Source organism: Eretmochelys imbricata, chromosome 1 (genome assembly GCF_965152235.1).
Source record: "Eretmochelys imbricata isolate rEreImb1 chromosome 1, rEreImb1.hap1, whole genome shotgun sequence".
Lineage (NCBI taxonomy): Eukaryota > Metazoa > Chordata > Testudines > Cheloniidae > Eretmochelys > Eretmochelys imbricata.
In genome coordinates this window covers 294,609,593-294,624,856 of record NC_135572.1, presented here as the reverse complement: position 1 = coordinate 294,624,856, position 15,264 = coordinate 294,609,593, and the positions used below count along the sequence as shown (strand labels likewise).

The following is a 15,264-nucleotide window of genomic DNA, read 5'->3' as shown; positions in this document are numbered from 1 at the left end:
ATTGGCCAAACCGGACAGTCTTTACGTAAAAACACAAATCAGACGTGAAGAATTATAACATTCAAAAACCAGTCGGAGAACACTTCAATTTCTCTGGTCACTCAATTACAGACCTAAAAGTGGCAATATTACAACAAAAAGACTTCAAAAACAGACTCCAACGAGAGACTGCTGAATTGGAATTAATTTGCAAACTGGACACCATTAAATTAGTCTTGAATAAAGACTGGGAGTGGATATGTCATTACACAAAGTAAAACTATTTCCCCATGTTTGTTTTTCCCCTCTACTGTTCCTTACACGTTCTTGTCAACTGCTGGAAATGGCCCACCTTGATTATTGCTACAAAAGGTTTTTGTTTTTTTTTCCTCCTGTTGGTAATAGCTTGCCTTACCTGATCACTCTCGTTACAATGTGTATGGTAACACCCATTGTTTCATGTTCTCTGTGTATATGAAATCCCCCTACTGTATTTTTCACTGCATGCATCAGATGAAGTGAGCTGTAGCTCACGAAAGCTTATGCTCAAATAAATTTGTGAGTCTCTACGGTGCCACAAGTACTCCTTTTCTTTTTGAGAACATCTGGAAACACTCTCCTCTTATGAAGTGTATGTAACCAGCTTTTCCTGCCCTGTGGTCTGGAATCCTGAAGTGGGGGAAAGCATCATGGGGAGTGGTTTAAGGGGAACGGACGTGTTATGCGAGGGTATGAGGGGAGTTTGTTATGGCAGGGCCCTAAGGCAGTGGTCTAGTCCCTTTTAAAATAATAATAATTGTAGCACAGGTAATGCCAGTGTGTTGTCACTCTGATTTTGCAGGTGAGGGACCAGTAAGTCAGATGCTAACTTCATTTGCCAAGTTGTCCATTTATACGACTGTAAATGGAGATTAAAAAATGTAAATGGCTGCATCAAGAGGAGTCTTCAATTTAGATAAGATACTCTGGGTTAAATCTTTTCATAAATTTATTACTAGAGCTATAGCTAGGAATTTTTTTTAATATATGCTCGCTAATTGCAAAGAAGAGTATATTGCCCATTTTAATGTTAAAATGTCTAAACTTAAAGTTGACTGATAACGCAATTAAAAATGGATTTGGTTTTGCTCCTCTTACTCATTTCCCATTTCAGCTCCTATTGTGATGACACGGTGATACCAGAAAGTGGGATATAGCTGTCTTTGGAAACAGTGTTTCTCTTTTATATTAAGTAGGATCATTAGAGTATGAAGTTCTCCCTTCCTGACCCTGTATTCGAGAATCAGGGATCAAGTTTAAGATCCAATCTCTGAAAAATTTAGCTGCATGTTGTGTTCATTGCCAGGACTCTTGTAAAAGCTCAAACCACTTTCCATACCTGTTCCTTTTAATATAGGAAAATATTTACTTTTTTTTTTGCATAAGACCTGACGTTAACATGCTGCTATTTTGCTTACCAGCATCATAAATGTCAGCAACATTCTCAGAATAAGATTTGTGTTCTCTTGTTTGTCTCTATCAGTAGAACAAAATCATTGTAGGATTAAGCAGTAACTATAGGCTTTTTGTTAGTTTTCTGTCGGTTTGGTGGAATTTTTTTTAAAGTAGAAAGCAGAAGTCGTAACATTCAGATTTATATACATTCGAATGTAGATCAAATTGGGACGTAAACTGTTTCACAAGGGAGGGGATATACTGTTGCACTTCAGGTTCAAATGTGTCTGTCTTACCTCGTGTGATAATTCTCTGGGACATTTTAGAGCAGTATTTGTTTTGAATAAATATTAAAAGTATTTTAGGTAATATGTAATCTACAGCATATTTTTTTGTGTTTTAGGAAGCTGAATATGGTGGACATGATCAGATAGATTTGTATGATGACGTCATCTCTCCATCTGCAAATAATGGCGATGCCCCAGAGGACCGTGATTATATGGACTCTCTCCCACCATCAGTTGGAGATGACGTAGGTAAAGGAGCAGCACCAAATGTTGTCTATACGTATACTGGAAAGAGAATTGCATTGTACATTGGAAATCTTACTTGGGTAAGTGTTGGAATTCAGCTACACACATGCTTTTTTATTATGGGCAATCTTACACTGATCAAATAAACTTATTGTAGTTGACAGAATTTTACTAAAATATTTAACTTTTTGGCACATAATACAAGAAAAATAATTTATAGATTCATAGATACTAAGGTCAGAAGGGACCATTATGATCATTTAGTCCGACCTCCTGCACAACCCAGGCCACAGAATCTCACCCACCCACTCCTGCCAAAAACCTCTCACCTACGTCTGAGCTAATGAAGTCCTCAAATCATGGTTCAAAGACTTCAAGGAGCAGAGGATCCTCCAGCAAGTGACCCATGCCACAGAGGAAGGCGAAAAACAGAAAAATTGGAAGAGGCCCTAGAGGAAAATTCCTTCCCAACCCCAAATATGGCAATCAGCTAAACCCTGAGCATATGGGCAAGATTCACCAGCCAGATACCCAGGAAAGAATTTTCTGTAGTAACTCAGATCCCACCCCATCTAACATCCCAACACAGCCATGAGGCCTATTTACCATGAATATTTAAGGATCAATTAATTACCAAAATCCTGTTATCCCATTGTACCATCTCCTCCATAAACTTATCAAGTTTAATCTTAAAGCCAGATAGCTCTTTTGCCCCCACTGCTTCCCTTGGAAGGCTATTCCAAAACTTCACTCCTCCGATGGTTAGAAACCTTCATCTAATTTCAAGTCTAAACTTCCCAATGACCAGTTTATATCCATTTGTTCTTGTGTCCACATTGGTACTGAGCTTAAATAATTCCTCTCCCTCGCCGGTATTTATCCCTCTGATATATTTATAGAGAGCAATCATATCTCCCCTCAACCTTCTTTTAGTTAGGCTAAACAAGCCAAGCTCCTTGAGTCTCCTTTCATAAGACAAGTTTTCCATTCCTCGGATCATCCTAGTAGCCCTTCTCTGTACCTGTTTCAGTTTGAATTCATCCTTCTTAAACATGGGAGACCGGAACTGCACACAGTATTCCAGGTGAGGTCTCACCAGTGCCTTGTATAATGGTACTAAAACCTCCTTATCGCTACTGGAAATACCTCGCCTGACACATCCCAAGACCACATTAGCTTTTTTCATGGCAATATCACATTGGCGGCTCATAGTCATCCTGGGATCAACCAATACTCCAAGGTCCTTCTCCTCCTCCGTTACTTCTAATTGATGCGTCCCCAGCTTATAACTAAAATTCTTGTTGTTAATCCCTAAATGCATAACCTTACACTTCTCACTATTAAATTTCATCCTATTACTATTACTCTAGTTTACAAGGTCATCCAGATCCTCCTGTATGATATCCCGGTCCTTCTCTAAATTGGCAATACTTCCCAGCTTTGTATCATCCACAAACTTTATTAGCACTCCCACTTTTTGTGCCGAGTTCAGTAATAAAAAGATTAGATAAGATTGATCCCAAAACTGATCCCTGAGGAACTCCACTGGTAACCTCCCTCCAGCCTGACCGTTCACCTTCCAGTAGGACCCGCTGTAGTCTCCCTGTTAACCAATTCCTTATCCACCTTTCAATTTTCACATTGATCCCCATCTTTTCCAATTTAACTAATAATTCCCCATGTGGCACGGTATCAAACGCCTTACTGAAATCGAGATAAATTAGATCCACTGCGTTTCCTTTGTCTAAAATATCTGTTACTTTCTCAAAGAAGGAGATCAGGTTGGTTTGGCACGATCTACCTTTTTGTAAAACCATGTTGTATTTTGTCCCATTTACCATTGACCTCAATGTCCTTAACTATTTTCTCCTTCAAAATTTTTTCCAAGACCTTGCATACTACATATGTCAAACTAACAGGCCTGTAGTTACCTGGATCACATTTTTTTTTCCTTTTCTTAAAAATAGGAACTATGTTAGCAATTCTCCAATCATACGGTACAACCCCTGAGTTTACAGATTCATGAAAAATTCTTGCTAATGGGTTTGCAATTTCATGTGCCAATTCATTTAATATTCTTGGATGAAGATTTGCCTGCTCCACCCCAGCCCCCCTGCGCGCACGCAATTTAGTCCTATTAAGCTGTTCGAGTTTCTCTTCTACCTCAGATATGGAAATATCTACCTCTCATATCCTCATTCCCATTTGTCATGCTACCATTATCCCTAAGATCCTCTTTAGCCTTATTAAAGACTGAGGCAAAGTATTTGTTTAGATATTGGGCCATGCCTAGATTATCCTTGACCTCCACTCCATCCTCAGTGTTTAGCAGTCCCACTTCTTCTTTCTTCGTTTTCTTCTTATATATACGGCTATAGAACCTTTTTACTATTGGTTTTAATTCCCTTTGCAAGGTCCAACTCTACTTGACTTTTAGCCTGTCTGACTTTATCCCTACTTGTTCTGACCTCAATAAGGTAGCTTTCCTTGATGATCCCTCCCATCTTCCACTCCCTGTATGCTTTCTGCTTTTTCTTAATCAGCTCTCTGAGATGCTTGTTCATCCAGCTTGGTCTACAACTCCTGCCTATGATTTTTTTTTCCCCTTTCTTGGGATGCAGAATTCTGATTGCTTCTGCAGCTTTGATTTAAAGTAATCCCAGGCCTTCTCTGCCTTTAGATCCATAAATTCTTCAGTCCAATCCACTTCCCTAACTAATTCCTTAATTTCTGAAAGTCAGCCCTTTTGAAATCAGAAACCCTAGTCGAAGATTTATTTTTGTTAATCCTTCCGTTCAGTTTGAACTGAATTAGCTCATGACCACTTGAACCAAGATTATCCCCTACAGCCATTTCTTCTAGGAGGTCCTCACTACTCACCAAAACCAAATCTAAACTGGCATCCCCTCTAGTCAGTTCAGCAAATACTTGATGAAGGAATCCATCAGCTATCGTATCCAGGAAAATCTGAGCCCTATTATCATTACTAGCTCTTGTCCTCCAGTCTATATCTGGGAAGTTAAAGTCTCCCATGATCACACAATTCCCATTAGCATTTACTTCATTAAAAAGGGCTCTATCCAAATTAGATCCCGGAGGTCTATAGCACACCCCAAGCACTATCCCAGGAGAGACTCTAATAGTTTTCTTCCCAAATGTAATTTTTGCCCAGACGGACTCTGTCTTATCTATTCCATCGCTTCTTATTTCTTTACATTCTACCTCATCATTGATATACAATGCTACTCCACCACCTTTGCCTTTATTTCAGTCTTTCCTAAACAGCACATACCCCTCAATACCTGTAGTCCAGTCATGACTGCTATTCCACCATGTTTCTGTTATCCCTATAATATCTGGTTTCACTTCCTGCACCATTAGCTCTAGTTCCTCCATTTTGTTACCTAGGCTCCTCGCATTGGTGTACAAACATCTTAATTTTTGCTGTTTGGCCTCGCTCACATTCTTTACCCGATTAGGCACAGACATTCTTCTGCCAGTATCACCTATTAGACTGGTATGTATACTACCCTTCCTCCTTATGTCCATTCTCCTACCACGGCTGTATCCTTTCTTACTTCGTTTTCTTCCCTCTCAATGCTAAAATCCAGCGTGGAGATTACCTGGACATCTCCCCCAAATTCCTAGTTTAAAGCTCTCTTGATAAGTTGTGCCATCCTAGAAGTCTATTTCCTTCCCTACTCAGATGAAGTCCATCCCGAGAGAACTGTCCTCTGTCCATGAATGCCTCCTAGTGGCCATACATCCCCAAAGCCCTCCTTATAGCACCACTGCCTGAGCCATCTGTTCAGCATCATAATCTTGTCATACCTTTTGTTGCCCTTCTCTAGGAACAGGCAGAATCCCACTGAAGATCACCTGAGCCTCGATTTCCTTAAGCGTCTTCCCCAGCCTAACATAGTCTCCCTTAATACTTTCCAGCAAGATCTAGCTGTATCATTTGTTCCCACATGAAGGATAATTAGGGGATTCTTTCCTGCTCCCTTTTAGGATCCTTTTAAACCTCAGGTCTACATCGCGTATTTTAGCACCTGGAAGACAGCATACCCTTCTGTTCTCTGGATCAGCTCTTGTTACAGGCCTGTCTATTCTTCTCAGTAACGAGTCCCCGATCACATAGACCTGCCTTTTCCTGGTGACGGTGCTATTCCCTGTTCCCTCTGGCTGCAAGTTCTTTCCATTCCTATTCTCCCTTGTAATCCTCTTCAACCCATCCTGTATCCTTCTGGGGCTCATATTTGGTGTAGTCTCCATTGACTCTTCCCCTTTTGTATAGGACTAGCCTCTCTTCTCTTCTTCAGTGACTACCTGCTGAGCCCCTTTATTTTCCAGCTCTGTAAACCTGTTCTTGAGGTCTGTTTCTCCTTCACTAGCCCGTCTTTTCCTCTTCCTTTTAGTCACATGCTTCCACTGACCACTTTCCTCACCCAGTCCCCCCCATAGAATTCCTCAGTCCTACTTCCATCAGCAAACAGAGAAGCAGGTTTTCTGAGCATTTTAGTGAAAATCTTGGGGGAAGAATATAGTTTTGAGATGTTCATTAAAATGGAGGATATTTACAATATAAACGTTCAGTTGTGTCTTGTAGAATAAATTAAAGGTGAAAGGGGAAGCTTTCTGGGAAAACATGGTAAGTTTGCCACCCTATTAGGGCTTTGGGGAAACTCCGAAGAGAAGTAACAGAATAAATTTATTACTATCCTAGTGCCTTATGCCTATAAACTGATCTATTTTGAATAATCCATTGTTGAAGCTTTTACTTTTAAAAGAGAACTGTAATGTTCTTCGAGGTTTCTTTGAGAATTAATCCTCAAAGACTGTGACTTGCAGTGACTTCCCAGGCAAAACTGTTCCAAGCCTCTGTTTTAAGAGTATTTTCAGGTACTGCAGATCTAGGAACCAAAATACAACCAGGGAAATACATATTGTTGACTTTCAGTATGCTTTTTAAAAATAAAAATGTGTAAAATGCTAAATCAGTAGCTGAACTAATTAGCCTTTACTGTGACAGTTAATCTGAAAACCATTTTCTCACCCCCTTCCATGCAAAATTCTGAGTTCATGGTTGCTTCCTCTGCTAAAACCTATACTAGTACCAAACATGCAGGAAAATGCTTCATACTTTAAGTGTTTGATGTCGTTAAGTGTTGCAGTATCCTGATTTCAGGCACTTTCCAGGTAAGTAAAGTAAAGGAGATACTGATTTATCAGACACTTCATTTAAAAACTTATTTCTAGAGATTGGATTTTCAAAACACAGTGCTTCCATTGAAGTCAATTGCCAATTGGCCAATGCTGAATGTTTTGAAAGTCCATATGTAACTTTTAAATCTGTATCGTTACTACTGACATGGCATCTTAAACAGAACTATCTACAAAATTTTGTGTTTACCTTCTTAAGGATTGTCAAATTTCACTTTAAGTGACATGAGATTCAGCAATGTATACTCAAGCTGGTGTGGGTGGGGGGAATGGTATATAGGGAATTTTAAAACTTGCACACCCAGTTTCCCCTCTCTCCTGAAATTTAGGGGGGTTCTGGAGTTAAAGGTTTTCTTCTTATGCCAGCTCCTTTAGTACCAGTACATACTTATGATCAGGGTGAAAGTGTTTAACTTCAGAAATGGATAATGTTGGACTTAGATGTTTGCTTATAGCACAGTCAGATGTTGATGGATGTCACGTATCCATGGGCCACTGAAGTGGCTGATAAACTCTGCTTTTTTTTACTCTTTTTCTGTTTTTTTCCTCTGCCATCAGTAAGTAAAACAATACTACTAAGAATCTTGCTGTCTAAAGCTTAAAAAAACCAGCAGTTCATGGTTTGGGATTTTAGTAAATTAAATTTCACTTGGGCCAGTTTTGGCACTAGTGTAGAGCGCCGTGGATAAGGGGTACAAGCGTGCTAACACATCTGAAAGTAAAGCACACTATTGAAATGGTCTCGAAATTTGACCTTGTTCAGAGATGTAGGATTTTGGGCTAATAGAAACTGAGTAGTAATCTGTTTTAAATAGGAAAAAATTGCAATCTTTGAGGTATCAAACAAACAAAAGTGACTACTGAAATTGGTCAGATTAAGCGTTGCAGCCTTGAAAGTATGCTTTTGTTTTTCATAAAAACAAAACTTCTTCAAACATAGCTTTCTTTAAGATCGTGCATTATGTAGTAAGGGTAGTAATACATCATGTCAGGTGCTGTTAGTGCCATATGTGTTGTATTACACATCATTTGTCTGTTCATATATTTTAGCAATGATCTTTTTGAGAAGTAACTGTAAAGTATCACTTAAAATACTTGCTACAAACCACCACAGAAAACATCCAGTGAGATGTACTGGATCATTTTCACAATAAAGTAAAAAGCAATAGTACAAACATACAGGATTAGACTGCTGTATTCATAGTGAAAATTGGCATCTTAATGTGCTTTGACATTTGAATATAAAAATATTTTTGCAGTGGACAACAGATGAAGACTTAACTGAAGCAGTGCATTCACTGGGAGTAAATGATATTTTGGAGATAAAATTTTTTGAAAACCGTGCTAATGGCCAGTCAAAGGGGTAAGAATTTGTAATCCACGTTTTCTGCTGTTGGTCATTGATCTGCTACAGTGAGGGTGAGTGGTCCGTGTTTTCCGCAGCTAGCAATGAGATGTTTACTTTTGTTGGACAGCTAACTTCTAGCAAGGGTTTTGTACCCTATTGTTTCACATTGACTACTAATTCAATCGCAGAAATAAGCTATAAAGACAATACTATAGGTTTCACTACTCCCTGAATAGGATTGCGATATTGACATTCCTTATACATTCATTTTCCTAAATTTCAGACGGTTTACTCTTAATTTTTTTAACCCCTCATCAGTGTGAATGCCTTCTTATTCTGCCTTTTGTCAAATCCCTTTTTCAAAACTTGATTTGTTAGCCTTTTATTTCTCCATTTTTATTTTGCATAGCTCTGCCGCACTAGTGCCTCTCAGTCCCTACTAATAACACCTCTCAGAATCCAGTAAATGGTTTTTTGTTTACTATAAATTGTCAATTGTGTGAATTTTGTGATATGGACAAATGGACTATTTCAATTGTGATTTAAACTATATTTGATTTAAGGTCTTCATGAGTGCCAGATTAACCCCCCACCCCACCCCGCGCGGGAGGTGTGTGTGTGTGTGTGTGTGTGTGTATATTGGTTGGTTGGTTGGGCTCTTTTTGTGAGAAATAAACTAACATTCAGAATGCAGTTTTGATTCATTTATAATAGAAAAGAAGAATCAGTTGCCTTATGCCAGTTTTATCAAATACAGCTCAATGGTGGAAGATCACATCCTTCGGTAAAATATGGATTTTTTTTTTAAAAAAAAAAATCCTTTTAAGCTTGACTAAATTTGAATCAGCTTGTTATAGTCTAGTTTAGTTATCTAAAGCCTAAAATAAGTTTCCTTAAGAAATCCTAATTTGTAGAGGAGGAAATATTCATTCTTTACCTTTGAGCTGCTTTGAAAGTCTCTGTGAGAGAGACAACTTTTCTTAATCCATTTAAGTTTATCTCTGCAGTGATTCTTTCCTCAATGAGGCTTTTTAGTCACTAGAAATGTGTTCAAAAATTGGAAATTGAAGTAAAGGGTTATAATTTTGTGGACATGCCAGCTAAACGGGCATTTCAAATTGAATGGTGAGAAAATTGTAATTCTCATGTTCATATTTACATTTTATCATTCTTTTCTCATATCTTTAGAGTTTGCGTTATGATTTTTCAAGTATCTTTAAGACTGAATTAACCAAGTTTGTGGGGAGGTTTTTTGTCAAATGTTCTTTTGCTTGTCCTGTATTTATCCTTTCTCTGGAAGGTCATCAGATTTTTCTGGTGCAAGAAGTTGATGCAGCTTCTCCCCTTCTTTTTAGGTTTGCCCTTGTAGGTGTGGGATCTGAAGCATCCTCCAAAAAGTTGATGGATCTCTTGCCTAAAAGAGAACTGCATGGGCAAAATCCTGTTGTAACTCCATGCAATAAGCAGTTCCTGAGTCAGTTTGAAATGCAGTCAAGGAAAAGTAAGTTTTCTCTTCTTAGTTGCATCGTAACTTTAAAAAACAAAGGTCCATTTCAGGAAAGGTATTGCAGTGGGCATTCAGCCCATGATAATGTGCATGGCTCCAAATAGTTATGAAATGTTTACGGTTAGAGAAACTTGTCAAAAGATGTCTGGGGCTAATACCTTTATGGATCTTTTCCCTATAGTTCTTCGAAAAATACTATGTGCGTGAAAACATTCATACAACCATATTGAACAAAATGAATACATTAACAACTTGGACATTTGAAGACAAAATGGACTAGATTCTGATATCTGACTGAGCTCTGCTTGTTGCAGGACCTGGAATGAGATGGATGTCACTGCTCTGTCCTTCGCACAGCAGTTGGGCCATGGCATAGCTTTGAGCTGTCTGAGGGCTACTATAACTGGCTTCTGAATGCAGTGAACCCAAGGGTCTCTTCCATAGCATGAAATACTTCTTTGTTCTAGCCAAACCCCTTTCCTCAGCTGAACTCCCTATGATGGAAAATGGAAGGGAAGGAAGGTTTGATGTGCGGCTGGCTATGCCAGTCTGATCACACCAGGGGAATTCTTGAATAAGTGAGCTTTGCTGGGGCTTTGTTCTGGTGGACCAATGTAATGCAACCAGAGCAGGGGCCAGGATTTGACCCATTATATCCACTTCACTCCTTTTGAAAGGACGGAAATTATCAAGAAATAAAAACTGCACAATGGCAAACACATTTTTACATGTAACGAAATTATAAAAAATTATCAATGAACTTCTGATGTGAGTAAAAATATTAATGAACTTTTTTGTATTGTACTTTTTATTCAGATTCTATGCTTGGTTCCCTTCTCCACATGCAGGAAGAAAGGGAAAAAGGAACCAAGCATAGAGGCAGAATAAAAACAGGTATGATTCACTCCCTGGTCTTCTGGTCTGGACATGCCTCTCACTGGTGGCTGACAGCTCAAATTCACTTGTGGCTCTGGCCCAGAGAATGGCTTCTGTTTCCTCTTCTCCTTTATTATGTAGCAGCGAGTCCCTAAAAGAGTTAGTTCGGCAGGCGCCTCCATGTTTCCAGGCTTTCTCTCTCTCTCACCCTCACCCCCCCCCCCCTTCCCTTTTTATCTGTTTAATGGAGAGTGTAGATACCTATTGTAGAAGCAGCTAGACATAAGAATAGCACCATGTGATCATCCACTTCTTTGTCTGTGGACCTCTAGTTGTCTGCAGACCACATTTAGGAATCTTTGGTTTAGTGGCCTGAGCATGGGACAGATGGTTAAGAGATTGAAATACAGTTGCCAACTCCTTCTACTGATTTGCTGAAAGAATTTGGACTAGTCACTTAACTTCTCCATGACTCTGTTTCCCTAGCCCTTAAAATAGGGAGAAGGATGCTTTATAAAGCACTTTGAGAACGGTGCATGACAAGTTCTATATAAATACGAAGGGTTAGTACTCAGCATTGCTGCAGTAACTATTGAAGAGCACACAGCAATGCTACCCCCTCACCTCAAAAAAACCAAAACAAAAATGAACTCGCTCTGTCACGAATTGGGGGGGGAAAACCCCCCAAATCTTAATGTTATGGAATGATGATATACTTTTGCTTCCCCATTGCAGCTACACAATCAGGCCAGATGTCTGGAGAAGGTAAAGCCGGTCCTCCAGGAGGTGGCTCACGTGCAGCGTTTCCACCAAATAACAGAGGACGAGGCCGTTTTCCAGGTGGCATACCAGGTGGGGACAGATTTCCTGGACCTGCAGGACCAGGAGGACCACCACCTCCTTTCCCAGGTAAAGACACTAAAACTGGTGTTTAATTTCCGAGCTCACCACTTTAGTTTTTAATATAGCCAAATATTAATATAGCACACTTTCTAATTTGTTTTGGGAATTACGGAGACCCAGGGAATTGGACTTGTTTACAATATGTCTTTACTATGTCACCGGAATGTAGGATTCTATGGGAGCTCTGTGTCAGTGTTCAGCATAAGGAAATCCAACTTCTCTGGAGCCTGAAAACGCCCCTTTGATATCAGAAGTGGGAGCATGAGTATAAACAAACTTGATAACAATATTATAACAAAAATCATTAAAGTGATAATTTTGTTTAGTATCACAATGTATATTTTAAAACAATAGTTACACTGGCTCACCACTCTGAGCATGCTTGTCTTCGCTGATACGTTGAGTTCAAGATGTCCGGTTAGCCTAGTTTGAGTGAGAGCAATAATTGCAAAACAACACTCAAGCAGCAGAGTGATTGTATTAGCAGCACAGTGTAGCTGTGGTGTTCTTCGAGTGCTTGCTCATGTGCTTTCCATGTTAGGTGTGTGCACACTGCATGCACCATTGCCAGAGATTTTACCCTCAGTGGTATCCTTTAGGGCTGGCTCTAGTGCCCTCTGTAGCTGCACGCTTATATGCCAGTATAAGGGGCACTGCTGCCACGCACCCTCTGTCCCTTCTTACCACTTGTGACGGTTGCTGGAACGACTCCTCTTGCACCAGCAAGGCCGCCTTCCCTGTGATTTTTGGACTCTAACTTCTTTCTTAGTTATGATAATTCAGTGTGTGTATATATAGTTTTTGTAATTAGTGTTAGTGTACATAGCCTAAATAGATAGTTCCTGTCATCGATGGCCTTCTTTGCCCCAGGGGCTGGGCATGCCCCAGGCTTCAAGCCTTGTGCCTCCTGTGGCTAACCTATGCCTGTGAGTGACCTGTACTCCAGCTGCTTGAAGTGCTTGGGGGAGACTCATGTGAAAGACAGTTGCCAGATTTGTCAGGACTACTCTGCGCTAAAAAAGACAGAGACATTAGGCTATCCTCATGGAAGCCACTTTCAGACTAACCTCAGAGCAGAGTTGCTCCACTTCGGCGCTATGCACTTTGGCGTTGGTGCAAAACCCTCCCCCGAGCTCTTCCCAGGGGCATTCATCATCTCCAGTTCTGAGGAAGAAGGACTAAAAGCAACTCTCCGACAGAGGGCACTCGCCAGTGCAGAACAAATACAAGCAGGGAGAAGGTAGCACAGTGAGATCTGTGCTGGGCCACTCTTCCACTCCTGGGCCCGTGGTGGCACTGTCAACTCTGCCTAGAGTGTTGAGTCCAGTGCAGGACCTGACACCCAGAAGCCACCGTAGTACCAGTGATCTGACTGTTCCATTGTCCCAGGAGGGGTTCCAAGTGGCTAGGGACTTACTTTCGCTCCCAGTCCCTCGAACTCTAGGGGGATACCTATCAGCTCTGGTGACCAGAAGCAGGAGAGAACAAGGAGCATCAGGCTTCTGCCCAGCACCTTCTAGGGGTAAACTGTCCCTAATCCCGTCATCCCAATTACTTTCGGTCCACTGCTGGTCCCCAGAATTCTGGCACCGCGTGGAGGCAGAAGCGAGTACTGCTCCACCAGGGTCTCTGAGAGAAGACTCCTCTTCTGAGTCTAAAGAGGAGCCGTACGTCCAACCTAAAGCCAGTCACCGGTACCTAGCCTATGTGCCACCGGACTTTGGTGCTGGTCCCCCTGTTCGCACCTGGCCAGCAGGTCACTGGCCTATGCAATGGCCTTACTGGAACCCCTGGGGGTTTCCGTTGGTACCAGCTCCTCCCTCCCATTGCTCTTCGGTGGTTTCTGAGAGACGGGCTGCTGCTCCTTCCCACTTGGCACCGGACTCCGACTTTGGTACCGACATTCAGGAAATGGCTCCAGATGTAGTTGAGGAAGAGGAAGGAGCCCATCCTCCAGTGCAAGCCGCCGCCTCCTCCCCAGACAAGGTTGTCATGGGACCCCGTAGCCTGCTTCCGCATGATGATTTCAGGACCCATCAGGACCTTCTGAAGTGGGTAGCTGCAAACCTGGGTCTTGAAACTGAGCAGCTCAAAGAGACATCACACAACCTTATTGGTATCCTGGCTGCAGCAGCTCCCTTAAAGGTGGCCTTACCCATCAATGAATTGGTGATGGGACTGGTCAAGGTCCTGTTGCAAACTCCTTCTCTGCCCCCCACCTCAGAGGACAAAGTATTATGTGCCAGTGAGGGGGGTTCAGATACTTGTGTTTGCACTAGACTCCTGGTCCCTGGTGGTGTCTGCAGCAAATGAGAGGGACAGACAAGGCCATTCAAGTGCAACCCCCAAACAAAAAGATGCTAAGAGACTGAACCTTTTGGGAAGAGAGATTTATTTGACGGGTAAACTTTAACTACATATCTCCAATCAGCAAGCTTTGCTGGGGAGATACATTTATAATCTATGGGACTCCTTGGCTAAATTTAAGGAATCCGTGCCCCAAGATTCAAGGCAGGAGTTCACTGCTCTCATGGAGGAGGTTAGGAACATGGCCAGGACCTCTCTCCAGGTGGCTCTGGATGCTGCCGACTCTGCAGCCAGGACAATGGCCTCTGCTTGTCACTATCAGACATGGTTCTTGACTCCAGTCCTCCAAGCTTCCTCATGAGTCTATTCAAGACCTCCCATTCAAAAGCTTCTCTTTTCTGGGAGTTGTCTGACACGAGACTTCATCGCCTGAAAGACTCAAGGGCCACCCTGTGATCCTTAGGCCTTTGCTTTCTGTCAGCTTCCAAGGAGCACTTCAGGCCCCAGCAGCCACGTCAGTTCTCAGTGCCTCCAAGACAAGAGCCCTTTCAAAGAAAAGGGAGAGGTGAAAAACTCCAGTCCACCTTCAGCCTCTCACTTGGGTTTTCAGAGGTACTCCGGAGGGCCCAACCAAGCCTTTTAAAGGTGTGCCCGAGGGCGCTGTATCAGTCACCATTTCAGATCTGCTTCCCCTTTATTGTTTTTGGACCTCTGTCCCTCTTCAGCCTAGCATGGTCATACATAACATTGGACTCCTGGGTGCTGAGTACATGAGCAATTCCTCATCTAGGAGGTACAGTCCATCCTGCGAATGGGGGTTGTGAAGGAGGTTTCACAAGACTTGAGAGGGAAGGGGTTTTACTCCTGGTATTTCCTAATGCCAAAGGCCAAAGGGGACTTCTGGCCCATCTTGGACCTGCATCGCCTCAACAGATATCTCAAGAAACTGAGATTCTGCATGGTTTCCCTGGCCTCCATCATTCTCTCCCTGGATCCATATGGTTGGTACGTTGCCCTTGACTTAAAAGAAATGTGAAAGTATATGTTCATCTTCCATGTTCACAGAAGATTTATTAGGTTTATAGTGGGTCAACACCATTAATAATTGCCCTCCGGGTTTTCAAGAAGTGTATGGCGGTAGTAGCAGCCTTGTT

At 41.6% G+C, this 15,264-nt stretch overlaps 1 protein-coding gene and 1 long non-coding RNA gene across 9 annotated transcripts in view; one reads left to right on the top strand and one right to left on the bottom strand.

Annotated features, from left to right (window-relative positions):
- The window catches only part of LOC144274336 (uncharacterized), a 61,487-nt gene that overhangs the window by 14,018 nt on the left and 32,205 nt on the right, over positions 1-15,264 (bottom strand). The window lies entirely within an intron of this gene.
- The window catches only part of CPSF6 (cleavage and polyadenylation specific factor 6), a 62,935-nt gene that overhangs the window by 19,125 nt on the left and 28,546 nt on the right, over positions 1-15,264 (top strand). For 6 of the 7 annotated variants that reach the window (XM_077833043.1, XM_077833033.1, XM_077833025.1 and 3 more), the window contains exons 2-5: positions 1,817-2,026; positions 8,429-8,532; positions 9,873-10,018; positions 11,636-11,809. In XM_077833043.1, coding sequence (XP_077689169.1) covers positions 1,817-2,026; positions 8,429-8,532; positions 9,873-10,018; positions 11,636-11,809 — 634 coding nt within the window. Of the gene's footprint in view, positions 1-1,816; positions 2,027-8,428; positions 8,589-9,872; positions 10,019-11,635; positions 11,810-15,264 lie in introns of those variants that run through there. The other variant, XM_077833052.1, reaches the window with a different exon arrangement.